This window comes from Chaetodon auriga, chromosome 3 (assembly GCF_051107435.1).
Source record: "Chaetodon auriga isolate fChaAug3 chromosome 3, fChaAug3.hap1, whole genome shotgun sequence".
NCBI lineage: Eukaryota > Metazoa > Chordata > Actinopteri > Chaetodontiformes > Chaetodontidae > Chaetodon > Chaetodon auriga.
The window spans coordinates 30135552-30163227 of record NC_135076.1 but is presented as its reverse complement, the minus strand read 5'-3'; the positions used below and the strand labels follow the sequence as shown (position 1 = coordinate 30163227).

The window sequence follows — 27676 nt, the reverse complement described above, 5'->3', positions numbered from 1 at the left end:
TCAGCTGCTGCCACTGAGTCCAGTTCAGAGTCTTTAATCTGATATGATCAACAGAAGTGAAATAATACATGCAAAGATACACATGTAACAGCTAAGACTGTCACTATGTCAGTTTATATGTCATCCATCAAAATAAAAAAGGTACGAGTTCACTCAGCAAACACAAAACAAAGACCGTTTACAGCTCAGCCTCCGAACGTTCGTCAGGAGCCCAGATAAATACAAGCAAAATATTCATGTTTGTACATAAGAGTATAGATGCAAATCAAATATACAGAGTGCATGCTTGTTACCATGTCAGCTGGTTTATCCAGTGAGTTCCATTTGGCAAGAAGTTAGACACACCTGTGGACAGGTAAATGCTGCTGCACATCAGCCCAACAGAGGACATGCAGAACTCAGATTATTTAAAGAGGAACCAAACTGCAGTCTGAGCTGCTCCAGAAGAGATGCCTCCATTGACTGACAGCTGAAAGAACCAATCACAGAGCTTCTGTTTTGTCATGAAGCATTAGCGTGGGAAGGGGTTGCTGTAGGGGCTGCATCAATTTGACCATTTTTTACCACACGTCGACCCGTTCAGGTAGACCGCCGACCCACGTCACTGTGTTGCTCTGAAAGGGGTTCAAGTGGACCAGCAGGACTATGTGAAGCCTGACATCTAGTGGTGACAGAAGGTACTGAATTGTCCACCTGTTGCTGGCTGATGTTTGATGTCATCAGCTGACACTAGTCCAGTCCAGTACCAGCAGCTGTCAGGATTCACAGGTGATCACAGGTATATTCAGCATTGAAAGCTGCGAGGGCTCCAGAGGTTTGGGACGTTTGGTTCCCCTTTAAAGAGAAAAGCCCTGAAGGGACGACCGCGTTCCTCTTCACAACCCGGGACGGTGGCTGAGACAGAACAAAAAGCACAGGAACCTGAGAAAACATACTGATCAATGTGACAGGACAAACAGCTCTTAGACATGCAGACAAGGGCAGGACCATAAAAATCAAACATCTCTGAGGGTCCACCTGGACAGAAACAGTCCCACCTCAGACCAGAACTATTCAGGACTGTTTCAGTTTCACTCTGAAGGCTGAAGTTATGCTGAGCTGCTGTAGTTTTCTGATAGATGCATAAATCCACAGCATCTATCAGACCACCGTCTGTTCTCACTGCGCACCCTCGTCGTCGATACGAACTGCATAAACGTGATCAACGATCGCTTAACGAGTGCTGAACTTGTTTCTGACAGAATCATCAGTGTCACAGCTGAATCTTCATCCCAGAAACGTCTAACGTCGTGAGGTCAGGTGTTCTCCTCTGCATCAAACATAATTGTTCTGCTTTAGTCAGAATTTAATAAGCATGTTGTCATATTAATGAGATATGAGTTCAGAAAGTAAAGAAAGTTCTAAGACTTCATGTGCAGTTCAAAATGATTCCATCATCTGAGATGTTTGATAAATATGGACCCAGACATTCTTGACCATCCACGTCTGCAGCATCTCTGAAGTCCTTGACCAGCGGTGGTTGGCTTGAACCTGTCTGTTTTCTCAAGCTGCAGTCCTCTCTGGACTGTCCGTGTGGATTTCTTAGAGTGGCATTGACTACTCGGCTCGTTATTTTCTTTCCAGAGACATCTGCTCGTTTTTAGCATTTTGGAAGCCCCTGTGCAAAAAGAGGTAGAATGTGTGTTTTCCGATCAGAGGAAAGCGTTTTGATTTTCAAGGCTAAGGGTCAAAATTTTGTATTTTGGGTGTCTGAACATCGATTGTGTCTCTGGTCAAGTGGAGCAATAAAGATGGCAGTAATAATCTGTCTAAAACCAAACTATGTACAGTGCAAACAGGAGATCATCATCATCATCATCATCATCATCATCATCATCATCATCACTGCTGATAAAGTGTAAACAACACAACGTTTTACTAGAAGCTCACGAACACGTCACTTACCTGAACACTATGGACTGGATCTATCTACTCATACAGCTGCATGATAAAGTCAGCAGGAATCAACAGTAAAGAGTAGAAAGGATAAAAAAGTCAAAACAGATTGTCTCTCAAACTGAACCAGAAACCTTCTGTCTGTCCTCTGAGTTTCACTGTGAAAGTCTGAAGCCTCTGAAGCAGCAAGTTCACACTGAAGAACAACCAGAGCGAGACGAAGCTGCTCGCCGTCCTCGTCCTTCACATCCGTCTCCACACAGATGTGCTCCATGTTACCAAAGTTTAATGAAATACAATCAATCAGCTTCGTCCTGAGCGTCCGGGGAACCACCTGGTGCACCAGGAGAAGAAGGAGCTGGAGAGGAGACCTGAGTCTGTTCGTCCCACATCAGAACTTACAGGTACAACAGGTCAAAGTGGCCACCTGTCGAAGGTCGCTCCAAACAGACGAGGCAGCATATCGCCAGAGTAACTGCTACCTGCTGCTCACTGTGCTCTTTGCTGTAGCTATCTTTGGCTGTAGCTGGTCGCTGCCATTAGCTATTTAGCTCAGTTAGCCATCCAGCTAGTGGCCCTGTTAGCTGAGTGGAGTCTTTTCCAACCGAGAGCTCAGAGCACCGGAGGATTGTTGGTGTTTACACCATGTGAACCAGAACAGGCTCAGCAGCCTCCCAGTGAACACGTCCGGATCAGGACCAAACACAGCCTCTGCGACTGAAGGAGGCCAATCTGCCGACGAGGAAAATGATGCCGAGGTCATTTACAGTGACTCAGTGATGATGATCCTGACATCTCTCTATTAAAGAAGCTAAAAAGTGTCTTTCCCAAAGTCCTTTGAACTATTCCTCCACCTCTAGGCTCCACATTTGACTTGTGTCAGTAGACGGAGCAATGGTGAACCAGGACCAGTGTTTGACCCCCTTTTCATTAGGTATCAACATGTGACAAGTGTACATACCTGAATATTTGATCTGGATCAGTAAAAGCTCACATGACTGCCGGTGTAAATGTAGCATATCAGATTACAATGGCATCGTTGTCAGATTGATCAGAGCCTGATCTGAAAGTGTTCCCCAGGTGTAAATGGCACCTGTGTAAGTTTAAACATTACCTGACAACATTTTTTGTTATATGAATATTGACTTGAGTGGATTATTGTGCAGGTAACTACAGCCTCTCATCCAGGGGGCAACCTTCTACATTGAGCCTCTTTTGGACAAGTGTTTGAAGTAATTTCTACAAGATAACTTTGACAGCTTTAGGAGCCTGATTCAGATTTCCTGAACCTCAGCGGGCAGCTGAACTTACAAACATAACAACTGAAATGATTCAGGGCTTGTTGGCAAACAACTGTAGCAGGCAAGCTAACTGCTAACAGCCCAGTCCAGACTGTGCTAGCTCTAGCCACAGCAGTTCTCCAAGCTAGCCTGCTTGCTATTTTCAGTTGGCAAATTTAGCTTTTCAAATATGTTCAAAATATAAAAGCGCTGCTGATGGGATTTACAGTTTCCTCACGTTGTGTTTCCACTGCGGTGCTCCAGCTTCAGGTCAGCTTTGTGTAAATTACAGGTTACAGTTCATGATTAGGGCTGATAGCTTTATAATGTTTATTATTCACTAAACAGAGAGAGAATCTGAGCATTAATCTTATGTGATAGAAATAAACTCTATCTGGATAAATAAACTGGATGTTTTGCTAGAAAAACCAGCTTGCTAATACCTCAGCTAATAACCTGCACTCGACAGCCTTTAAAAATGTATTTACATGAAGACAGAAGAGTTTGTTGGTCAAATGCTGTTTGAAGGACAAGCATTTCTTTCTGTCCATAGAAAGACCTCCATGGCTTCTGAGTTGTTTTCTTAGCACAGCAGCAAGAGCAGAGGAGATTTAATCGCTTGTAAGTCCTGATGTGAGATAAATGCTTTTTGCTTTTTGGTCTCCTGAATCACCTCCAGCCTCCAACTGAAAACCAGCAGCTCAACAGTAAAAACAGAACTACTACTCCAGCAGACCTTCAGTGAGTACTATTAGCATGTTAGCGTGTTAGCTTAACAGCAGGGCTACAGAATTGGAAGATGTTGAAGTGCTGAAAAATGTAGCTCTGGATGATACAAATGCTCTGCGTTCTGGAGTAATTTGGTCCCAATAACTGATTTTAAATGTTTGTAAAGAGTTAACGGAAGGCTGAACCTTCACATTATCTTGTGATGTTTGTGGTCGATGCAGAGTGACGCGTCTCCGCTCTGTTGGTCAGGTGATCACTGGCAGTGGGTGGGCTTACTGGCTGGCTCCGCCCCTGTTGTGAAGCCATTGCTGAGACTATTAGGACTCGGAGGTGTGGTCAATGTGGGCGTGGCTTCGACCCTGGAGGCAGGCTCTACCACAGAGCAGCTCTTCTGTGGTAGTCGGGGTTGGACCGGAACAGTTTTGGGGACGATGGACGCTTGTCGGAGCCCATCGACCCGGAGGGGTGGTCTAGTAGGGGTGGAGCCGGGTGGTTTGGGGCTACGTGGAGGAGAGGGGCCGATGGTGCTGTGGCCGGCGGACTTTGATTCATCTTCCTGCGGTGGCTGCTGATCTGGGGCCGGGGTCTCTTTGTCAGCGGGGGCGGGGCTTGTTGACTCAGGCGCCGGGTCCTGCTGCATGCTGCTCTGCCTGGAAGCCCCCGAGCCCGGAATCTCACAGCTGTCGGTACGACGCCGTGAGCCCTCGTGCATACGACTGGTTGCCACGACAGCCTTCATGGCAGCCTATTGACACACACACATTGAAAATGAACATACACACACACACTTGCTTTCTATTTCTATATTTTTAGACAGTAGGTATGTAGTTCTGATACAGTGAAAAGCTGGAACTTCCTCCTCTCTAACAGCACGTTTGACGTGCTGCATTCTGGGGTTACAGACCTTTAACCCCCCAAGAAATCTTCCAGATCTTCTTGACCCACTTATTTTATGTAAGTTGTACTGCTGAAGCCTCAGTTTTTGACACATGATGAGACCTGGCAGGCATCGCTTCACAGCCAGTATGAACAGGAGGAACGATTACTCACATCAGCAGCTCGTTATGTGGACATGTCAGTGTTGTCTTCAGCCTTTGAATCTTTGGATATTTTTGATCGGTTTTTTCTCAGCGGTCAACACTAATGTGTCTTCCTCACCTTCAGCTTGCGCCGAGCGTTGAACTCCTGTAGTTTCCTCTGGGTAGTGTCCATGTGGGAGAAGCGGGCCGCTTTCCCGAGCACCCAGGGGTGCTGCAGGGCCTCCCGGACGCTGAGGCGCTTATGAGGGTCAAGGACAATCAGCTTGCTGACCTGCAGATGGACAGGAAGGAGCAGGACCGGTCAAGTCTGATGGAACTGATGACTAACTGAAGACGAGTCTCACGTCCGAGACATTCCAGACAATTCAAAGTTAAGTCTCAAGTATTTGAGACAGGTCTAAGTAAAATCCTTCCAAACAAGTCCAAGTCAACAGAAGTTTGTCACAACACTACGCATCAGGATGTCTGGAGGAGGATCAGAGAACTCACCAGATCCTTGGCATTGAGGGACACCTCGTCCCACCACGGAGACACAAACTCGTAGTCACAGTTGAGGATGCGGCTGTACATGTACTGATCCCCCCTCGGGTCAAAGAAGGGCTCGAAGCCACAGAGTCTGAGGAACAGGTACTGGAGTTAATGGAACAGGTAATAGAGTTCAATATGTGGCTGCCATTCAAGCCGTTAACTCAAACACTGAAACAAATAAAACATTACAAGACTTACAATTAGTCATTTCAGGCACTTTTATCCAAAGTGACGTATATATGAATTCACACACCGATGGCGCATCATCGGGGGCAGCTCTGGGGTTCAGTATCTTGCCCAAGGATACCTCGGCATGTGGACTGCCAAGGCCAGGGATCGAACCACCGACCCTGATAGGTGGACGACCGCTCTACCTCCTGAGCCACAGCGGCTTGATCTGATTTTGCTTTTTGTAATACTTGCTGGCTGTAACGACTTAATTTCCCTGGTGTGGGATCAATAGTCTTATCTTATTTGATCTTAATTTCAAATTAGAGATTCTTTTTGTGATTTTGCTGATGACCAAAAAGGAAGGCTTAGAGATGGAATAACCTCCAGAGGCTAAAGAATATCTCATTTCAACTGAGTGGTCAGGAAAAATCCACTAGTAGAAAACCAGAGCAGCGTGCCCACTGTCCAGTCTGAGGACCACAGGATGCAGGGTTTCACGTTATCTTCCTTTAATGGCTGTAATGAGGCAGACGGAAGTCCATAAAACTGAAATCTATACTCTGTATACTGTGTGTGTGTGTGTGTGTGTGTGTGTGTGTGTGTGTGTGGATACGAGGACTGGTTCCAAGGTGTTAATGGACTCACAGGATGTAGAGGATCACACCCACTGACCACATGTCCACTTCAGGGCCGTAGGCATTCCCCCGCAGGATCTCTGGAGCTGCAGGCAGAGGAGCCTGTTAGCTGGCAGATGGCTGACAGAAGCTCTAACTGAGAGTTATGTGAAATCCCACAGAGCAGTGGCTGCCCTGAACACATCACTGCCAGCTACCAGGTATCACAGCAACACAGGTCATTAAACACATCTGCTGCTGCTGCTGCACCATCTCCTGCTGCTACACCATCTATTACAATGTATAACTGAACCACCGAAAGGTAGGGGAAAGCCTCATCTGCTTTCAGTGATTTACTCCTCCTATTGCACCACCAAGTACTCTATCTGCATCATTCAGTACTGCGAGTACAGCTTCATCACAGTATAGTTAAGGTGGTAAACTCACCACAGTACCCCGGTGTGCCACAGACCGTCTTCATGGTCACCTGGTCATCGATGATTTTGGAAAGACCAAAGTCAGCTGTAAGAGAGGAGAACATTCCTTCATCGGAACTGAAGTAAAAGAAAAAATTATTGTTCATTGTTTCATTTCACTGTTGAGGCTTTGAGATAAAAATGTTCTTGCACTGATGTCTTTCTGCTGTTTCCAGTTTCTATTTAAAGTTAAACGAGGAGGTGAAGCAGTGGAAGGTGGAGGTGGAGGTGAACGTGTCTCTCTGCAGGAGACTCTCTGAACTAAAGGAAAGTGGTGGTGTTGGTGAAACAGAGTGGAGGCTGAATGTGAGCTTCTTCCATCTGGAACTATTAGCTGGAGGCCCACCAGCCATCTGGAGGCTGACACACCGAAGCTTCTTCTCGTCCAAAGAAATGGATCCAATGAGATGTGATGGTTCATGCGTTCATTCATTCATTCATTCAACCAAAGAAAAGAAAATGATTCTGCTTTCAGCCTCCGAGCACAAAATAAACAAGGGTCCACATGACAGAAGGATTCCTGTTCACATTGGAAGTACTCAGCACATTTGTTCAACACTGACGTAGCAGCTGCAGCATTAAAGTGAAAAACGCCTGAAAACCCAGAGCTCAGTCAGCCAATGAGATGACTTCCGTCCAAGAGAGCTTCTGTCTTCTCTATTTTCATGTCTCCCTCTCTTTTCTCTTCCTGTAAGAACACTTTTGATGGCTCATCTTCAACTTGAGGCGATACATAAATTAACCAATCAAAAGTGACTTTGAGCGACTAGCTAACCCCACGCATCACACCACACCTGACCGTTAGCTCTGGACGAGCTAGCCGAGCAGACAGGTGTGTGTGTTTGGATTTCAGCTGGTGAGACTTTCCTAAAACGTATCTTCCTTCTGATCTACAGGTGACGGAGGTGTGGGTGGAGGTGAGCAGTCCTCTAAACTATGTCTGATTTTTGATTTGTGTCCCTGTCGTCACTAAACGTCCACACATTCAGCTTCACTGTGAAAACGTCCCATCACAGAAGGTGAAGACGCTTCTGTTTCATTGAACGTAACTTTACAGGAAAGCTCTTATATTTGTAGCCTCTGTGTCGCCGATCACAGGCTGCGTTCAATAAAGTTTTATTGACAGATTTAAACGGTTGCTTTGTTACCGATCTTCAGCGGAGCATCCAGCGACAGGTCGGCGTACAGCAGGTTCTCTGGTTTGAGGTCACGATGGACAACGCCGTTCTCATGGAGGTACTGAAACACAAACAGACAGTTTGAGAGCTGCTCAGTGTGGAGTCCAGAGAGCGCCCTCTACAGGCCGCAGCCTTCGCCACAGCACAGAACACACTGCAGGTCACGACGTGAATGGAAGCTTTCAGGTGAGGAAGCGGGGTGGTGGTGTCGGGGCGGGGGGGTCTGTGGAGGACTTGGCAGGATGGACTGAATGAACAGATGGCCTCTTCCTCCAGCTCCCAGCATGCCCTGCTGCTCGGTGAACACTGAGTCTGAAGCTCAACGCGGCATCATGGAGAAACAAGACAACAAAAGCAGATCAATCAAATCGATCGAGTTTTTCTATTTTCATCGTGTTTCTGCCCTGCAGCTGCTCTTTAACGTCCAACACGCTGACACGGTTCTACTGTTTCTATTGTGAGTTCTACTGTTTCTATTCTGAATTTACTGTTTCTATTGTGAGTTCTACTGTTTCTATTGTGAGTTCTACTGTTTCTATTCTGAATTTACTGTTTCTATTGTGAGTTCTACTGTTTCTATTCTGAATTTACTGTTTCTATTGTGAGTTCTACTGTTTCTATTGTGAGTTCTACTGTTTCTATTCTGAGTTCTACTGTTTCTATTCTGAATTTACTGTTTCTATTCTGAGTTCTACTGTTTCTATTCTGAATTTACTGTTTCTATTCTGAGTTCTACTGTTTCTATTCTGAGTTCTACTGTTTCTGTTCTGAGTTCTACTGTTTCTATTCTGAATTTACTGTTTCTATTCTGAGTTCTACTGTTTCTATTCTGAATTTACTGTTTCTATTCTGAGTTCTACTGTTTCTATTCTGAGTTCTACTGTTTCTATTCTGAATATACTGTTTCTATTCTGAGTTCTACTGTTTCTATTCTGAGTTCTACTGTTTCTATTCTGAATTTACTGTTTCTATTCTGAGTTCTACTGTTTCTATTCTGAATTTACTGTTTCTATTCTGAGTTCTACTGTTTCTATTCTGAGTTCTACTGTTTCTATTCTGAATTTACTGTTTCTATTCTGAGTTCTACTGTTTCTATTCTGAGTTCTACTGTTTCTATCCTGAATTTACTGTTTCTACTCTGAGTTCTGTTTCTATTCTGAATTTAATGCTGAGTTTCACCTCAGCCTCTGACTGTTGCAGCTTCTCTCCTCGTGAGAATGAGACTTTGTTCATTTTAAACACTCAAACGTCCACCTGCTGAGGTGGGGATGGTGATGTGTTCAGGGGCTGCAGGATGTTTCTGAGCAGCAGATTACCGCCACACACACACATGTGATACAGCAAATACAACTGTACTGTAATCCTAACACACACATATAACTACACATATACACAAACATACACAGGCGTATGTTTCCCTGTGTGGTAGATGTGGGTCAGCTGTAGTCAGTGTGTATTTGTGTGTATGTGTGTGTGTGTGTGTGTGTGTGTGTGTTAATCCTCTCTGGTTTTAATCTGTTCAGCAGCAGGGTGGAAGCTGCTGTTACATAAGAGACCTGCAACTGCTGCACGCTGCCGCCGTGTGCAGCAACACTGCTGCCAGCAACACCTGAAACAGGAACGACGAGCTCGATCACTTTAACCACAGCAAGAGCTGCGACCAGCGACATCAGCGACAGCAGCTGGAGCTCACTTCCTGCTTCAAATATTCTGGCCCTGATCCCAAACTGAGCTGCACAAAACCCACCTGAGCGGACTTTGTTTCCCCTGAATCGTCTTCTTAGGCAGAGCTTCCTCCAAACTCGTTTCATTATGATTAATGTTGTTGAGCTGCACTGAAGCTTCTGACAATGATTAAGAATTATTTTAACTTATACTGGAACAACGAACACGTCATGATTATCAGTCACCCTAACCCTTAACGATTTCAATTTCCCTCTCGGTGCATTCAGCCATGCTGGCCCCAAATAACCTCCTTGTTGCTGTGAAGAGTGCAGTGTTGTGTAGGCACGTCAGTGAACGCCTCGTGGTTTTTACATTATGACATTTAAAAATGATTTTGTGCCACTTTCACATTTGATTAAATCTGCAGTGAAACAGGAAGACTGTGATTCATCAGCTGGAGGAGGATGAACTCCTACACCACCAAACACAAAATCTGCTTGAGAACAGCAGCAGGAAATCAGGCTTCTGCTCACGCAGTGCAGCATTCAGTGAGATCCTGTCAGATGTTTCAGATGGATATCAGTTTCATTTCTGGGTTCCCACGATGTTAGCCGTAGCTCAGCACAAAGACTGGGAGCAGGGGTAAACTGCTGACCTCGCTCATGAAAAAGTCAGAAAATCCAAATTCCAACAATTCCAACAAGTTAGCCTCTGGGTTTACAGTGCAGCCAGGGGTCAAGAGCTAAAAGCTAACGGAAAACTAACAGGAACAAGAGGCGAACTCTAAGCTAACTGGACCTAGAGGATAATGCTACGCTACAAAAGAACTACCAGTTAACCCTGGCTTAACAGGACCAGACCCTTAATAAGCTCACGGCCAGAATAAGACATTTTAATAATGACTAACAAACTAATAAGCTGCTAACAGCCAACGAGACGGATTAATGGATGGATGGATGTATGGAGCTTGATGGATGGATGATGATGGATTGATGGAGATGGATGGATGGATGGATGGATGGATGGACTGATTAAAAGATGGATGGATGATGGATGAATGGAGATGGATGGATGGATGGATGGATGGACGGATGGATGATGGATGGTTGGATGATGATGATGGATGAATGGAGCTGGATGGATGGATGGATGATGGAGGGACGGATTAATGGATGGATGGATGGATGGATGGATGGATGGATGGATGATGGACTGACGGATTAATGGATGGATGGATGGATGGATGATGATGATGGATGAATGGAGCTGGATGGATGGATGGACGGATGATGGATGGATGGATGGATGGATTAATGGATGGATGGATGATGGATGGATGGATGGATGGATGGATGGATGATGGATGGATGTATGATGATGATGGATGAATGGAGCTGGATGGATGGATGGATGATGGAGGGACGGATTAATGGATGGATGGATGGATGGATGATGATGATGGATGAATGGAGCTGGATGGATGGATGGACGGATGATGGATGGATGAATGGATTAATGGATGGATGGATGATGGATGGATGGACTGATTAATAGATGGATGGATGATGGATGGATGACGGATGATGGACGGAAGGATTAATGGATGGATGAATGGATGGATGGATTAATGGATGGATGGATGGATGGATAGATGGATGGACGATGGATGGATGGATGGATGGATGGATGGATGATGGATGGATGGACGGATTAATGGATGGATGGATGGATGGATGATGGATGGGTGGACGGATTAGTGGATGGATGGATGGATGGATGGATGGATTAATGGATGGATGGATGGATGGATGGATGATGGATGGGTGGACGGATTAGTGGATGGATGGATGGATGATGGATGGGTGGACGGATTAGTGGATGGATGGATGGATGGATGGACGGATTAATGGATGGATGGATGGATGGATGGATGATGGATGGGTGGACGGATTAGTGGATGGATGGATGGATGATGGATGGGTGGACGGATTAGTGGATGGATGGATGGATGATGGATGGGTGGACGGATTAGTGGATGGATGGATGGATGATGGATGGGTGGACGGATTAGTGGATGGATGGATTAATGGATGGATGGATGATCCAGCGTCAGCACAGACTGAGGAGACCCTTCTTACCGCCACAGCCTCCAGAATCTGTTTGATGACGTGAGCGGCATCTCTCTCGCTGTAGTAACCACGCTCCACAATCCTGGACACAGAAATATCATGAGACCCAAACGCAAAGAGCAACAACACCTGAACACTTACACCTGTACATTCACACCTGTACATTCACACCTGAACATTCACACCTGAACATTCACACCTGAACATTCACCAGAACAGAGTTACTTTCTCCACTGGGACCAAACACCAGTCTATGTTCTGAGGTCGTCTTCGTTGCACTTCAATCTGCTGAACTCTTTGTCCCTTGAAGACATTTCTGTCCCAACAACCTGAAAACCACATTTTCCTACATCAAGAGACGAAATGAGAGAGACTCCTGGATCAACCGGAGGAGGTCTGCAGTCTCTCCTCCTTCCCCCCCTCTGTGCTCTGGTGTTTCTCCTTCCTAGTGTCTCCTGTCTGTCTCTCCCCTGTCTGTCTCTCTCCTGTCTGTCTAGTCTGTGTCTGTGTTCCTGCAGGGCGTGGCCAGCAGGTTGGGGCCAGCCTCCTGAACTCACCTGCACACAATCACCAATCAAGACCCACCTGCTCGCTCAGTATATAAGAACCCAGATTACAAACAGTGTTTGTCGTATCGTCCGCTCTGCTGCGTGTTGACTGACGCTCGTGCTGTCAGTGTTTGTCTTGTCTGCCTTCGGTTTGCCTCGTCGGTTGTGTTGTCCCCGCTGTGTTCAGGTGCTTTGCCCACACCTGCTCTGTCTGTGCCCTGCAGGTGTGCTCTCACAGAGGAGCTCGGATCAGTCTGCCCTTCAGCTCAGCATAAGGACTTGGCTTTGCTTGAACTCCATCTTTACCTTTTTTCATTAAACTACTTAAACTGTTTTCCCGCCTCCTGCCTGAAACTTTAAATCCTGCAAATTCAGTGAAAACACAACAGAAGCAGCTTTCACTTGAAGTCAAAGTGCTTCCAGGCGGCGGTGAAGGAGCCTCTGTTGTCTGTCAGGACTGGAATCTGTAACTTTCACCACAAGCTGCTCCTTCTTGAATGATTCTGTGTCTTCTTTTTTGGTCATGTGGGTATCAGATGTGTGCAGGTGAAGCTGCTGTCGTGGATCAGTCAGTTTTTATTTTTTTTTATTTTCTGCGTTTCCATCCAGTTGTTTTCAGTCCATCCATCCATCCATCCATCCATTTCCACCCGCTTTATCCGGGACCGGGTCGCGGGGGCAGCAGTCTAAGCAGGGACGCCCAAACTTCCCTCTCCCTGGACACTTCCTCCAGCTCCTCCGGGGGGACCCCGAGGCGTTCCCAGGCCAGCCGAGCGACATAGTCGCTCCAGCGTGTCCTGGGTCTTCCCCGGGGCCTCCTCCCTGTGGGGCATGCCTGGAACACCTCCCTAGGGAGGCGTCCAGGGGGCATCCGGTACAGATGCCCGAGCCACCTCAGCTGACTCCTCTCGATGTGGAGGAGCAGCGGCTCTACTCTGAGCTCCTCCCGGGTGACAGAGCTCCTCACCCTATCTCTAAGGGAGCACCCCGCCACCCTGCGGAGGAAACTCATTTCAGCCACTTGTATCCGGGACCTCGTTCTTTTGGTCATGACCCAAAGTTCATGACCATAGGTGAGGGTAGGAACGTAGATTGACCGGTAAATCGAGAGGTTCGCCTTTCGGCTCAGCTCCTTCTTCACCACGACGGACCGATACAGCGACCGCATTACTGCTGCCGCTGCACCGATCCGCCTGTCAATCTCACGCTCCATTCTTCCCTCACTCGTGAACAAGATCCCAAGATACTTAAACTCCTCCACTTGAGGCAGGATCTCTCCTCCGACCCGGAGGGAGCAAACCACCTTTTTCCGGTCGAGAACCATGGCCTCGGACTTGGAGGTGCTGACTCTCATCCCAGCTGCTTCACACTTGGCTGCGATCCGCCCCAGTGCATGCTGAAGGTCCTGGCTCGATGGAGCCAACAAGACAACATCATCCGCAAAAAGCAGAGACGAAATCTGCCGGCTCCCGAACCGAACCCCCTCCGGCCCCTGGCTGCGCCTAGAAACTCTGTCCATAAAAATAATGAACAGAACCAGTGACAAAGGGCAGCCCTGGCGGAGTCCAACATGCACCGGGAACAGGTCCGACTTACTGCCGGCAATGCGGACCAAGCTCCTGCTCCGGTTGTACAGGGACTGCGCAGCCCTCAGCAGAGGGCCTCCAACCCCATACTCCCGGAGCACCTCCCACAGAATGACGCGAGGGACACGGTCGAATGCCTTCTCCAAGTCCACAAAGCACATGTGGACTGGTTGGGCAAACTCCCATGAACCCTCAAGCACCCTGTGGAGGGTATAGAGCTGGTCCAGTGTTCCGCGGCCAGGACGAAAACCGCATTGTTCCTCCTGAATCCGAGGTTCAACTATCAGTCTATTCAGTCACAAATTGAAAACATCCATTAAAACAGGTGGATGGAAACACACCCTGTGACCTCGGACATAACGCGACCAATGAGTTGTCAGACGTCACTTCCTGCAGAGTGCAGGTGTGTGTGTGGTGTGATTTAACGCACCTGTCGAACAGCTCTCCACCTGTCACCAGCTCCAGCACCAGAGCGATGTCAGTGTCTGTCTCAAAGATCTCCTTCAGCTGGATCTGAGAGGAAATGAGAAAAATGGGATCTTTCAATAAAAACTGGTGCTGAGCCGTCTCAATTAAAGACCGGCGGGCCGGCGGGGGGTCAACACGAACAAATACGAGCCTGCATTCATGTTCTAGTCTCACCAACCACTCAGACAGCTTCTGGTATGTGAGCTGATGTCTCAGCAGAACTGCACTTTGTAGATTGACCGGTTCTACTTATCAAACAGATAAGTGATTAGGAATAAACACTCCCTGCCTCTAATACAAGCCTGTTTCAATTAAAGGCCTCGTATCTTCTGCGGGTGTGGTAAATCAAGGCTTTTTGAGGAAATACAGTATATTATATATTTCAACAGAAACACAGTTGTCTGACTCCTGCTGTATGAGCACCAACCACAGATGGAGAACCAGTTCTTATGGAGAACCTCAGGTTTAACAAGAACGTGCTTTTCAGTTTGGCACTGACCTGTTACATGCTGCATCATCATACATGTAGAATATGGTATGTTGTTTGTATGTTTCTGAGGTGTCACAGAGACAGCGGGGACACAGTGAAATGGAAAGACGGTCCAACGTCACTCAGTGTCTACTGCAGCAGGAACAAGATGTTTTTAATGTTTCCATCAGAATGTCCCAAAGTCAGACTCAGAGATCTACAGACGTCCCATAGATCACATTCAACTGAAGAAAACAGAATGAGTTCATATTTCACAGCATTTTATCTTTTAACAAAAACAGACTGACGAGGCGGCACGATGACCTCTGATCATGTGATTATTCATTATTATTGTTTCATGATTAATATGTGATGAAAAAGAAGATTTTGTGGAGTTATTACAGCTAAATCTCTCTTTTCTCTTTCTTCCAAATGTTTTCATGACTCATCAAACTCAGGGGCTGTCAGATAAATGTGTCCACTCAAATGAGATTCGTGCCAAGGTAACCCCGCCCATCCTACAGCACCACAGCTAACTGTTGGCTCATGGCTAGCAGAGCATAGGTGAGTGAACTCCAGAACTTTTCTCCTCCAACAACATGTGACGGACGAGCGGGTGGAGGTGACTTCAACCTGCCGTGGTTTATTCGATTTGATTTAAATCTGTCTCGTAACTACACATCCACATCGTCTGCTTCACTCTGCAATGCGTCACGTTACAGGAGATGCTGAACATCTGGTTCACTGTAACTTTTAATAATTCATAGTTAATGACAAGTATTATTGTTATCATTGCCTTTATCTTACGTTATCGTTGGCTGTTGTATTTCACTTTCTTTTTATAATATTTTTCATTGTCTGCTTTTATTTGCCTCATTGCCTCCTGACATGTTTTAATCCTGGTTCAACCACGTCGCTCAACCAACATGAAGAAGAACCAGAAACTGGGTTTAGATCCAGTATTGATGGGCACAATCAGAGACACGGTTATAAATTAACTAAAGACAGAGAAGTGCACTCGAGTACAAATGAAGCCGTGGATCACACTCAAAGATGGCGCCCGGCCACTTGATATGAATGAAAACTGCTCGTCGATGCAGAAACCTGAGAAGTTTCCAGGCTTCCAGGGTTGCGGTCATGTTGTGTCCCATGCTCAGCAGTGTGTCTCCTGCTGTCCCTCACACTTTACACTGAGACATCAAAGACTTTAAATCTTGATTCCTGGGCTCTGTGAGAGTTTCACAAATATAAAACCTTCATGAATTCAACATTCAGAACACAAAGACGAATAACGGAGCTTGTCTGCAGTTTCTCAGATGTCTCTTTTATACTGGAGGTCTATGAGGAAAAAGTTTGGAGCTGCAGATTTTGCAGCTAAGCTGAGTAGAGGCACACATCGCTGCCCAGTCCGTACTGGAAACCATATCTGATGCACGCATAGACATAGATCAGGTCCAAACATGTGACCAATGTCTTATTGTGACGTAAACCTTCCTCAACGGCATTTTCCAACAGCAGGGCAGCGACAGCATCTATTAACACGCATATTGATACATCTATTAATACAAATTAACACCCGAGCAACCATCCAGAATCCCACGGACACAAGTTTGAACACTGCATGAAGAAACTTATCAGCTGCAGCTGGACAATATGCTAGATGTCAATATCAACAGGAATATTTTAACATATTAGAATATATCCAATCCAATCCATTATATTTATAAAGCACAATTTTAAATAAACACGAAGGTTTCCAAAGTGCTGTACAGTAAAATAAACACAATAAACATGATAAATAAAAAGATTAAAAAGATAAGAACATAAAATGATAAATTATCTGTGCACATAAAATCAACAGCCAGTGGTGTGAAAAGCCAAAGAAAAAAGGTGCGTTTTCAGAAGAGTTAGACAGTGAAGAGGTCTGTCTAATGTGCAGCGGCAGTTCATTCCACAATTTTGGAGCTGCAACAGAAAACGCCCGATCCCCTCTGAGCTTCAGCCTAGTTTTGGGAACCCTCAGGACCAGCTGGTCTGCTGACCTAAGAGATCGGGTGGGTGTGTAGGGGTGCAGAAGCTCAGAGAGGTACGATGGGGCAGGACCATTTAGAGATTTAAAAGCAAAAAAAAGAATTGTAAAATGGACGGGTAGCCAGTGGAGTGAAGCTAAAATTGGTGAAATGTGCTCAAACTTCGTTGTACCAGTTAAAAGACGAGCAGCTGCGTTCTGTACCAGCTGACGACGTGCGATGGAGGACCCACTAACCCCCACATAAAGTGCATTACAGTAATGCAGTTGTGTGGTCACAAAGGCGTGGATTACTGTTTCAAAGCGCTGTCTGTTTTTTGAACGTAGATATATAGATAGATATTAAACAGAAAAATCATCACGCCATCACTTACGTTTTACAATGAGGCTAATCACCATTAAATGAATCGTTGGTGTCACAGCAGTATCAGTGATACTTACGATGTTTGGGTGGGAAAGACGCAGCAGGACGCCGATTTCAGTGCGAACTATTTTCTTGTCGATCTGCAGCAGAAGAAACACCATGAGGCTGAACATGGGATGTTCTCGTGCCTCCTGTCAACATCACAACCAACCTTTTTCTTTTGTAAAACATTGTAGATTTATAGGCAAATATGTCAACAGGAGGGCAGCGGGACAGAAGGGTAAAATACGGGAGAATCCCAGGAAACATGGGAGGGTGGACAGGTCTGCTGCTGTACGTCCACAATATTAGCACAAAGACTGGAAAAACGGTGAAGCTGCTAGTTTAGCTTCATCAAAGGTGTCAATTTGTCTTTCTCTTTCTGTTTATCTTCTTAAAATTAATAACATATTTAATTAGATAATAACATATACAACAAACATATGAGAAACAGAAATGATATTCAAAATATGCACTTCCTGCTTTAGCTTGTTAGCTACATGCCAGTTCCCTCCATTTAAGAGTCAGCTGGGTTCCATAAAAACTTGTTCTATAAAGATACAACGCAGAACTTAATCACACAGATTTGGAGATGTTTCTAACGCTAACAAAATAGATAAAGCTATGTTTCCAGTTCTAGGTCCAGTTAGCTTCGAGTTAGTGTGTGTCTCGGTGAAGTATGTGCAATTTTCAAGAAATCCTTGTTATTAATGACACCGCTGGCAGTTAAGTGAACTGCAGTCAGCATCCTGTTGTCACACTTGGACTCAGTAGTGCGCATTAATGTCACATCCTTTGGATTTGAACAGAAAACCATCCCAAGTCCTTTACGTAGAAATCAGTCCACAGGCTATTATATAAACAGAGAAAGACTAAAGTTCGTTCATCCATTGATGATGAAACTTGATAAATACACATAAAGGGCTTCTTGCTTATTGTACTTTTAACTTGGAGTTCACGTGTTAACTGCTAGGTCCTGTCAGCTAGGGTTAGCTTCTAGGCTCAGTTAACTTTGAGTTAGCTTCTACTTTCTGTGAACTTGCAGTTAGCTTCTAGGTCCTGGTAGCTAAGAGTTAGCTTTGGGTTTTGACCCCTGGCTCTACAAAATCAGAGTCAGATGAGTGTTGGACTAGTGATTAGCATGTGAGCTAACAACATACAACATGTAAATCAAACATTTTCTCTTTTTTGGAGGTATGTCAACAGTTACCCCTGACTTCAAGTCTTTATGCTGAGCTAGGCTAAAGATACCCCGTGTTCCTGAAAGTTTCTTTAAAGTTACTGAACATGTTGGAAAGATTGAAAACGTATTCAGTGGAGTCATCAGGACAAACACCAGGGCAGTGTGACGTCTGCTAAATGAATTTAGCTTTTCTCCATTTTATTTGTATAACAAACGGGGACCCTCATCGTGACCTCTGACCTCTGGTTCCTCCATGATGGCCGAACACTGACCGTTTTCTTGAGGACTTTGAGGGCGTAGGGTTTCTGAGTCTGTTTCTCCTCACAGCGATACACGATGGACGTCGCTCCTCTGAAAAGACAAAGCAACAAAACCAGAGTGTTAAACCTGAAGACGAGTTTTCCAGGATGCAGCAGGAAAACGTACAAACTGATGTGTTGGATGGATTCTTCTCCTGAACACAAACAGGAAATACTTGATTACTTGCAGGAATTTGCTGAAATGTTTATTTGTCTAAAATGAAGTTCTGACGTACTTTTCCTTCACTCTGAGAGAAATCCTGAACTGTTTACTTCACTGCATTTATTTGACAACTTGAGTTACAAAAATCAACTGATAAATTCTGATTTATTATTACAAACTAAAGGAACCAGCAGGATGTAGAGTCATTAAAATGAGCTCGACCTTTACCTGCTGCAACATGAACCTGATGAACAACTGAAGGATCAATAATTATAACAATTCCAAGGAAGTGATCCAAAGATCTTCAGTTTCCTGAGATGTAAAACGTAGGAAGTGTTTGGCTGACGATGATCAAACGTGAAGTTCAGACTGACGGCGTCTTTCCTGCGTTAACACTCCACTAAACTTTGCTTTAACCGTTTTTTTCATTCTTATCAGTGAGTTCTGTATCGCCGTCAAGCTTCTCTCACCGCTCATTGATTATTCTTGATTTTCTGTTTGCGACTAATCAATCAGATCGCTGACGGCTGTTCTGGACACTGACACCGATCATTAGCGCGATGCTGCAGACAGACCGCAGCCACAGAGTCTGTCCACTTCCTGTGACGGAGGCAGGATGGCGGCGTCCTCCGAGCTCTGATCTACGTCGGCGTGTTGCTCCAAATTTAATGATTGACATTGTGGGGACCTGCATTTTGTCCCCACAGCGAGTCCCCACAATGTGAGGAATACATGGTACACACACACACACACACACACACAAACACACAGTACTGGCTGGTCTCCGTGGAAACAGGACACCTGGTAACAGAGCGGGTGGTCTCACAGGTTTCTGGATTCACTGCTGACATCATTTTCCCATTTCCATGGAGCTGTTAGTGTTTACTGACACAACAACAAACAACACACACGTGCACATTGTGTATTTGGTGAAGTACACAAACAGTAAAGGTGTGCAGGTCTTCACACCTGGAGTTCTTTTCAGAGGACAAACATTCTTCCTATCTTTCAGTTCTGGTTCGGTTCTTTCATTAAAGCAAATGAGACGACTAAACATGAGGTCACATGACCCACAGGGCAGTCGCTGATTTGACAGTTTTAGCTGTGGCCTTGAGCTGAACTGCATGTCGATTGTTCAGGTGTGTGCACAGGTGTTTCTACCTGGTAAGATGGCCAGCAGCACTAAGACTTATCATTATTATTATGGTATGGCAGCATTGGTGGGCGGACATGTGGCCACAGACTCTTTCAAAGGCTTCAGGGCCGAGTCCTGGATCTCCAGGATCCTGCTGGCTCAGGTATCAGGAGCAGGAAGGAGCCCGTTGGTCAGGACTTGAACCAGCATCCGACCTGCTGGCTCAGACGTTCATGCTCCCCTGAAATGGAATATCTTTGACTTTAACTCTGGCGCCACCATCAGGTCAGCGTTTAAATGTGTCCAACACTTTGGTTTGTCACCAAACACCTGCAGAACAGAATGCTAATTAGCTAATGTTAGCATGCTAACATGCTAAACTAAGATACATTGTTACATAATAACTGAGCACTCATGAGTTTGAAGGTCAGCATTATGGCTGCAAAGATTCATTGATTCATTTATTGTTTGCCAACTAAAGTACTCTTCAACAATTTTGATAATCAATTAATCGGTTTGAGTATCGTTGGGTTTTGGACAAAACAACACATTTGAGGACACAAGACGGCAATCACAACATGCTCTCTACTTTTAGGCTGTATTTGGTTCCATTAAATCAAACTGTCTCAATTAACAGTCTGCAGAATTAGCCGTTAGCTGCTCCTGTTAGCTGCTCCTGTTCTCTGATCATCAGAGATGATGATCTGCTCAGTGTGACTGTGCCGTGATGGAAATAATGTGGTTCACTGAAAGAAGAAGAAGAAGAAGAAGAAGAAGGAAACATAGAAACAATACAAAAACACCTCCAACACATTCACGTGTGTGAAGGCCCACAGCGCCCACTGCTGTGTGGATGACATGAGCACATGAGAACATGAAGACATGAGGACGTGAACAGATGAACCCATGAGGTTGGAGCTGCAGGCTCAGCTCAGGTTCTCTCTCTGGTCTCTCATCTTGACTTGAGACTCATGAATCAATCAATCATGACACCCCCCACCCCACACACACACACACACACACACACACACACACACACACACACACACACACACACCACCACCACCACCATCACGCTACTTCTGCCTGCTGAGGTCAGTGACTGGTTCCAGTCCTGGTCCATGTCCACACCAACACAACACAGACCCTGTAGAGGACTACCTGTCCTCCATTTCATTCATATAAGGAGAAACCTGGACCTGAGGAGAAAGACATGGACCCCCCACGAGGGCTCCATGTGAACATATCACAGTGACAGTTTACCCCTGTGCCCCCTAATGATGTGGTCCCGACCTGCCCAGCTCGGAGCTCAGGGTGTAGAACTCCTCCACCGCCCCGTCCCGCCTCGACCCGTCCACCCAGAACTCCACCGGCTCCGAACCTGGCCTGGACGTTGGCATGACGACAGCAGAACTCCCCAAACCAGGACAGAGAGGACCAGAACCGAGACCAAGATCACAAGAGGACCGGGACTGGTTCAGACCGGGTCAGGTGTGACCCGATCAGAACCAGGAGCAGAGTAATCCAGAGCAGATCTCCGATGTAAATCCAGCCCGGTAAAACCCAGATTAGAGAAGCAGAGGGGGATGATTCATGATCCTGATTGGCTTTAATCCAGACCAGCAGCAGGAGGAGGAGGAGGAGGAGGAGGAGGATCCGCCTGCTCCCTCAAACTCTCAATCAGGACTGTTTGTCAGAGAGCCGAGGACGAAAACGAGGAGGAAACAAGCAGCCCTGAGGTCCCCACGGACAGTCACGGCTCTTTATTCCGGACTAAAGCAGGAACCGGACTCCAGGCGCACCAGATCCAGATGTGTCGCAGCTTCCATCGGGCCTAAAGCCCTCTCAGATGTCGAATCAGTTCAGTCCATCACCCTCCTCCCGGGTTTGAGTCGTATTTCCGTGTTTTTGCCGGGAGAAACGGTCCATCCGTCCCTCCGGAGCGCAGCAGCCTCCCGGTGCAGATCCAGCTCCGAGAGCCGCAATAAGAGCCCGGACTCCGGATGCGTTTCAAGCCGTAATCAGACAGCGACGGCCGGGCTGCTTCGGTGTCGGCGCTCGTTTGTCGGAGGTCGGATTCCCGGGCAGGGCTGCTCCAGATGTCCGCTGGATCTGCGGAGACAGCGATGCTGCTGTAATCTCACAGCCCCGCCCCTCTGTCACGGCGCCGACCAATCAGCGCCCGGCAGCGGAGCCGTGCCGCGCGCCCGTTGGACGGCGGGCCTGTCAGTCGCTGAAGCTTCGGTCGGCAGCCTAAATACAGAAATAACCTAAATACATAAATGTACATTAGCGTGACATCTGGAGACTTTGATCCTGCGGGAATCAAACCCGCAACCTCAGAAGGTCACGCCTCTCAAACACGTGATTCTGTCCGCCTGACGTCACTGGTTTCTTCATCACTTCGTGCTTCATGAGGATGTTTCACAGTTTATTCATGGACGTGTTCCAGACAGAGAGACAAAGAAAAGGTTTAAAGGCTGAAAGGAAAACTTCTTTAACCAGTCAGTGATGAACACATGAACACATGAACACATGACAATAATCAGTGCGTCATCAGTGAGCAAACGCCTCAAACACACCTCAGAAAGAGTCTGTGTGTCTGAATGAATGAATGAATGAATGAATTTCAGTCAACACATTTGAAAACTTCAGGTGATGAAGTGACGATGAAGAGCGAACGAGCTCACTGCACAGAAACTTTATTAACTATTATTTCAAGTAGTGACACCTGGAAACACCTTAGCAACCCCCTAGCAACCATCCCAAACACCTCACAGCCCCCTGCAACTTCTGTTGTCCTAGCAACCACACCTTAACAACGTCATGGCAACTAACTCATCAGGTTTGTTTTGGCACAGAAAAGAAAGAAAAATAATCAGTTAAAGATCCAACAAGAAGAACAGTAAAATATCAGTAGAACAGTAAAATATCAGGAGAACAGTGAAATATCAGGAGAACAGTAAAATATCAGGAGAACAGTGAAATATCAGGAGAACAGTAAAATATCAGGAGAACAGTGAAATATCAGGAGAACAGTGAAATATCAGGAGAACAGTAAAATATCAGGAGAACAGTGAAATATCAGGAGAACAGTAAAATATCAGAAGAACAGTGAAATATCAGGAGAACAGTGAAATATCAGGAGAACAGTAAAATATCAGGAGAACAGTGAAATATCAGAAGAACAGTGAAATATCAGGAGAACAGTAAAATATCAGGAGAACAGTGAAATATCAGGAGAACAGTAAAATATCAGAAGAACAGTGAAATATCAGGAGAACAGTGAAATATCAGGAGAACAGTAAAATATCAGAAGAACAGTGAAATATCAGGAGAACAGTGAAATATCAGAAGAACAGTGAAATATCAGGAGAACAGTGAAATATCAGGAGAACAGTAAAATATCAGGAGAACAGTGAAATATCAGGAGAACAGTAAAATATCAGAAGAACACAGGAGCAAAGTCTGCACTGTAAAAAATGTGAAAAACATGATTAAAATACCTGGAAAAAAAAAGTGTGAGCGGACAGTGTGAAGAGACTTCATCAGCTGACTCACTGCAGGACAGACACCACAGCGTCCCCATGTGGACAACAGCTGTGCTAACAGGACAGACACCACAGCGTCCCCATGTGGACAACAGCTGTGCTAACAGGACAGACACCACTTCAGAAGTATTCTGAGGTCAAATCTCCATAAAAGTACTTTAAAATAGTCCTTTGACCCGTGTCCTCCCCAGACAGTCCGTCTTTCTGTTGGTCCACAGTAAGTGTCTCACCAGTGGACTGTGGACCGTGTGTGTGGACTGTTCAAGCCTCTGAGTCAAAGCCACCCTGAGCTTCTGCTGCCCCGACCCCTGCCTGCACCTAGAGTTGTTTGTAGGTAGAAACTACCTACCTTTTATTTTTCTGCCATAGTTTTGTCCAAAAGGAGAAAATGATGGAGAATATTTTGAGATGAGATGATGCTGAACTGACCGTAGTCATCAGGTGAACGACAGCATGTTGGGCAGGTGACGACAGAGACAGAGACAGAGACAGAGACAGAGACAGAGCAGTTAGGACGTTACTGTCACTGACAACCTGTTTCACACTGTGAAACATGTTTAATCTGTGTCTCCAGAAACGTTCATATGTCCGTTGGGTGTGCAGGTGAGTGGCAGGTGAGGTCGGCAGAAGGCGTGACTCCACAGCAGAAAACATCATTATTTAAACGGATTTCGGTGCAGACAGCAGTCCGAGCGCCGACGTGCTTCAGGGTGCGTGAGCCCTTCGTCTGGTCTTGCAGGTGTTTGGAGCGCTCTGTTGCTGATTGGTGGAAGTCCTACAAGTCAGACTGAAGGGAATGTCCCCCACTACTCTCTGACGTCAGCAGTAGGTGGACGTGAACTTCCTAGTTTGGTTTAGTTTCCATCAACAAAGGAGAAAACTCCGATTCCGCCTCGGTTCCGGTGAAAAAGTCCAACTCTTCCGCTGTCGTTTCCCTCTTTTATCTCATGTCGAGTGTTCATAGATGTTAAAATGACTTTTCACGCAGTTCTTCCGGCGTTTCTTCTTCCCATATGCTGGCTGTTGGTGTCCGCGGCGCAGGATGCGATCGACCCCGCCGTCAGCAGCGCGGCGCCCAGACCCGCAGTGACGAACTCCAGCGGGGTGAACTCCACGCACGGCGGCGGGAAGAGTCACGGAGGATTGGTCACCGGCCTCAGCGTGGACGGCTCGATGATCCAGAGGGCCCTGTACGTCCTGATCGGCATCACCATGATCGGAGTTCTCTACTTCCTCATCCGAGCCGTGCGGTGAGATCAGCTGTGACAGCCGTGCTGCGTGGGGTCAGACCTCAGGCCAAACTCCATTCACAAATGCAGGAACTCAACCAGTGACTACATGTGTAGATGTACATGTCCACATATACATGAAGAAAAGCCAGTGCAGAAGTGTCTGCCCGCCGTGCGGACTTCAGTGTCCGCAGTGTGGAAGAGTATTATCAGACTTTAATGCATCTGATCAATTATTAGAACAAACAAACAAAAAAAAGATTGATAATTTGAAGTCACGCCAAACATCATTCATAAATGGAGCAATTTAACACTTCCTCTAGTATTAGGAGGTGTGTGTATGTTGTAAAAGTGTGTTACCGTACTGATGTACACTTTCAGTGGCTGCTCTTCGGTTCGGCGTGTATCTCATCCAACAGAGATTCTTTCTGTGTAACTCCTACAAACACTGCAGGAGTTCCACAGCGCTGGTCTCCACCTCTGCATCCAAGACGTGCCGTGAGAATAACTTTAATCTGTCTTCAGTTTTAATAAGACAGCTGCCTCATTTGGAATATTATCATGCAAAATACCATTCATCAGTACAGGCAATTAATAAATGACAAAATGTATAGGTGGCGGCATGGTGGCGCAGCAGGTAGTGCGCGTGCCTCACAGCAAGGAGGTCTGTGGTTCGATCCCTGGGTCGGGCAGGGCCTTTCTGGGTGAAGTTTGCATGTTCTTCACGTGCATGCGTGGGTTCTCTCCGGGCACTCCGGCTTCCTCCCTCATTAGGTTAACTGGTGACTCTAAATTGTCCATATGTGATGTGTGAATGGTTGTCTGTCTATGTGGCCCTGCAATCGGCTGGCGACCGGTGTACCCCGCCTCTCGCCCATTGCCAGCTGGGATATGCTCCAGCCCCCCGCAACCCCGAAAGGGATACGCGGGTATAGAAGATGAATGAATGAATGTATAGGAAACACATGATCAAAATACAATGTAATACCAGGCCTTTTATTTCCCTGTGTGATATGTATTTAAGATCTATATTTTTTTGTTCCCAATTTGAAAATTATTGCAAAAATTATCAGATTGGATATAATCTGAACTGAAGAGAGGCTCCTCCATCTTGAGAAAAACACATTAATCTCATTTTACTGACCATGTTGAACTAAGGCATGAGAAGAAGCGTTAAATCACCCATTTATGAATGGAGTTTGGTGTGGTGCCTGTCCAGGTACAGGTGAATGGCAGGATGTAGATTTGTTATTGTTATTATTCATGCTGTTTTCTGTATTCCTGTGTTTTCTATATCAGACTTCAATTCGCCACTTATTTCTCTCAAACCATTGTCTCCAAGTATCTGTACTTTAACCACTCAGAAACCTCTGTTCAGTGCTTCTACAGTAACTGGTACAAGTATTTTACCTCAATAACAGCCTTTCATGCCTTCTGCCGGTCTCCTGCATGTGAACAGACATCTCACCAAAATCCATGTCAATGCTCTCTCTCCTATCAGCAGTGGTACACACTGTGTATTTTCTGAAGCTGTCCCATTCATTCTTTACTCTGATGTTCTGAACCTGCTACTTAACTTCTACCAATTTGACATTTATGTCTGCATTTAGCCGACCACATACTTTATTGTAATTAATGTAATCAGTTATCACGAGCGGTACAAGCACTAACGGTACCATCAGAGAAGCTGTCATTCCTCTGAATGTGGAGACCAAACTCCATGCAAAAATCTCACAATTTAAGACTTAGTCTCTAATAACTGTGATTCAGGTGTTCTTTCAAACTCTTGGAGCCACGCAGGTTCAGTGTGCATCAAACAGAATGTCCTGTGATAAATTTCCCTTAAGCTCCAGCCAATAGCTAACTAACTGGAATAGAGCTGATTTACAGTTAACGGCATCCCGAACGCGTCGCAGTGGTTTCTGCTGGGTTCTGCGTCACCGCCTGTTAACCATCTGCTGTCGTGTCCTGTGGACAGGCTGAAGAAGCCCGGCCAGAGGAAGAAGTACGGTCTGCTGGCAAACTACGACGACTCCGTGGAGATGGAGGCTGTGGAGAGCGACGAAGACGACACGCTGTACGAAGCTCGGAGCCTCCGCAGGTTAGAGGTCAACGGACGACAACAACAACACCAACACAGAAATGACGAATGACATTTCCAAAGACATTTAGGGCAGAGTGCATGAAATCTTCTAAAGCTGCAAATACTGAAATTCATTCAGCTTCATTGTTTTCTGGTGGAGATATTTGGCCGGGCGGATGCCGAGTGTGGGTGACGGAGTCCACAGAGTCCACCCCCCCGGCCTCTGTTAGACACCCAGCTTTTATTTGACTACCAGTTTTCAATGAAACTGATTGATGATTTGGAAATTGATCAGCAGGAGTTTGATGTTAAAAAACCATGAAAACCTGAAGCTTCCTGTAACTGACCCACAGTCAGTGCTGAGGCTCGCTGAACTCTGTCCTCATGTTGTAGCTGATGGAACTATTGATCTGCTGATTGATCTGATCAGTGTTATCTGTGCCTCTGTTCAGATGAACCCGGCGGCTCGTCGTCTGCGGCGTCTCCACCTTCTGATGGATCAGACTGTTCACCGTCGGCGTGGATGTCAGCTGATATTGATTATGGATTGAGAGGACGGACCAGTGACTGCTGCAGGAAGGAGAGCTGGACCAAACAGATACTGAAGAAAAGCCAAAGCTGCTCGAGGGACCCGAGCAGGATCATCTGTTTTTTCTTTCTTTAAGGTGGTTTTGGATTAATCGCTGTCCTTAAGTCGGATCCTTGTGGAGAATCATGAGGCCAAACTTTCCTCCTTTTCATCATTTTTATCATTATTATTATTATTATTATTATTATTATTATTA

At 45.9% G+C, this 27676-nt stretch overlaps 2 protein-coding genes across 2 annotated transcripts in view; one reads left to right on the top strand and one right to left on the bottom strand.

Annotated features, from left to right (window-relative positions):
* Nucleotides 1–22184, bottom strand: LOC143318479 (calcium/calmodulin-dependent protein kinase type IV). Its single transcript, XM_076726851.1, has 11 exons — nucleotides 21322–22184; nucleotides 18704–18782; nucleotides 17287–17349; nucleotides 14310–14392; nucleotides 11755–11827; nucleotides 7922–8012; nucleotides 6745–6819; nucleotides 6329–6404; nucleotides 5474–5600; nucleotides 5103–5255; nucleotides 1–4689 (listed from the first exon to the last, which is right to left on the bottom strand). The coding sequence occupies exons 1-11, from the start codon at nucleotides 21426–21428 to the stop codon at nucleotides 4198–4200; spliced, it is 1419 nt and encodes a 472-aa protein (XP_076582966.1). The 5' UTR covers nucleotides 21429–22184; the 3' UTR covers nucleotides 1–4197.
* Nucleotides 22185–22284: 100 nt separating this feature from the next.
* fam174c (family with sequence similarity 174 member C) overlaps nucleotides 22285–27676 on the top strand; it is a 6639-nt gene continuing 1247 nt past the window's right edge. Inside the window, exons 1-3 of the mRNA XM_076726852.1 lie at nucleotides 22285–24829; nucleotides 26787–26909; nucleotides 27344–27676. The exon at nucleotides 27344–27676 is cut by the window's right edge and continues 1247 nt beyond it. Of these exons, the coding sequence (XP_076582967.1) occupies nucleotides 24552–24829; nucleotides 26787–26909; nucleotides 27344–27347 (405 nt within the window). The 5' untranslated portion in view covers nucleotides 22285–24551 and the 3' untranslated portion in view covers nucleotides 27348–27676. The remainder of the gene's footprint in view (nucleotides 24830–26786; nucleotides 26910–27343) is intronic.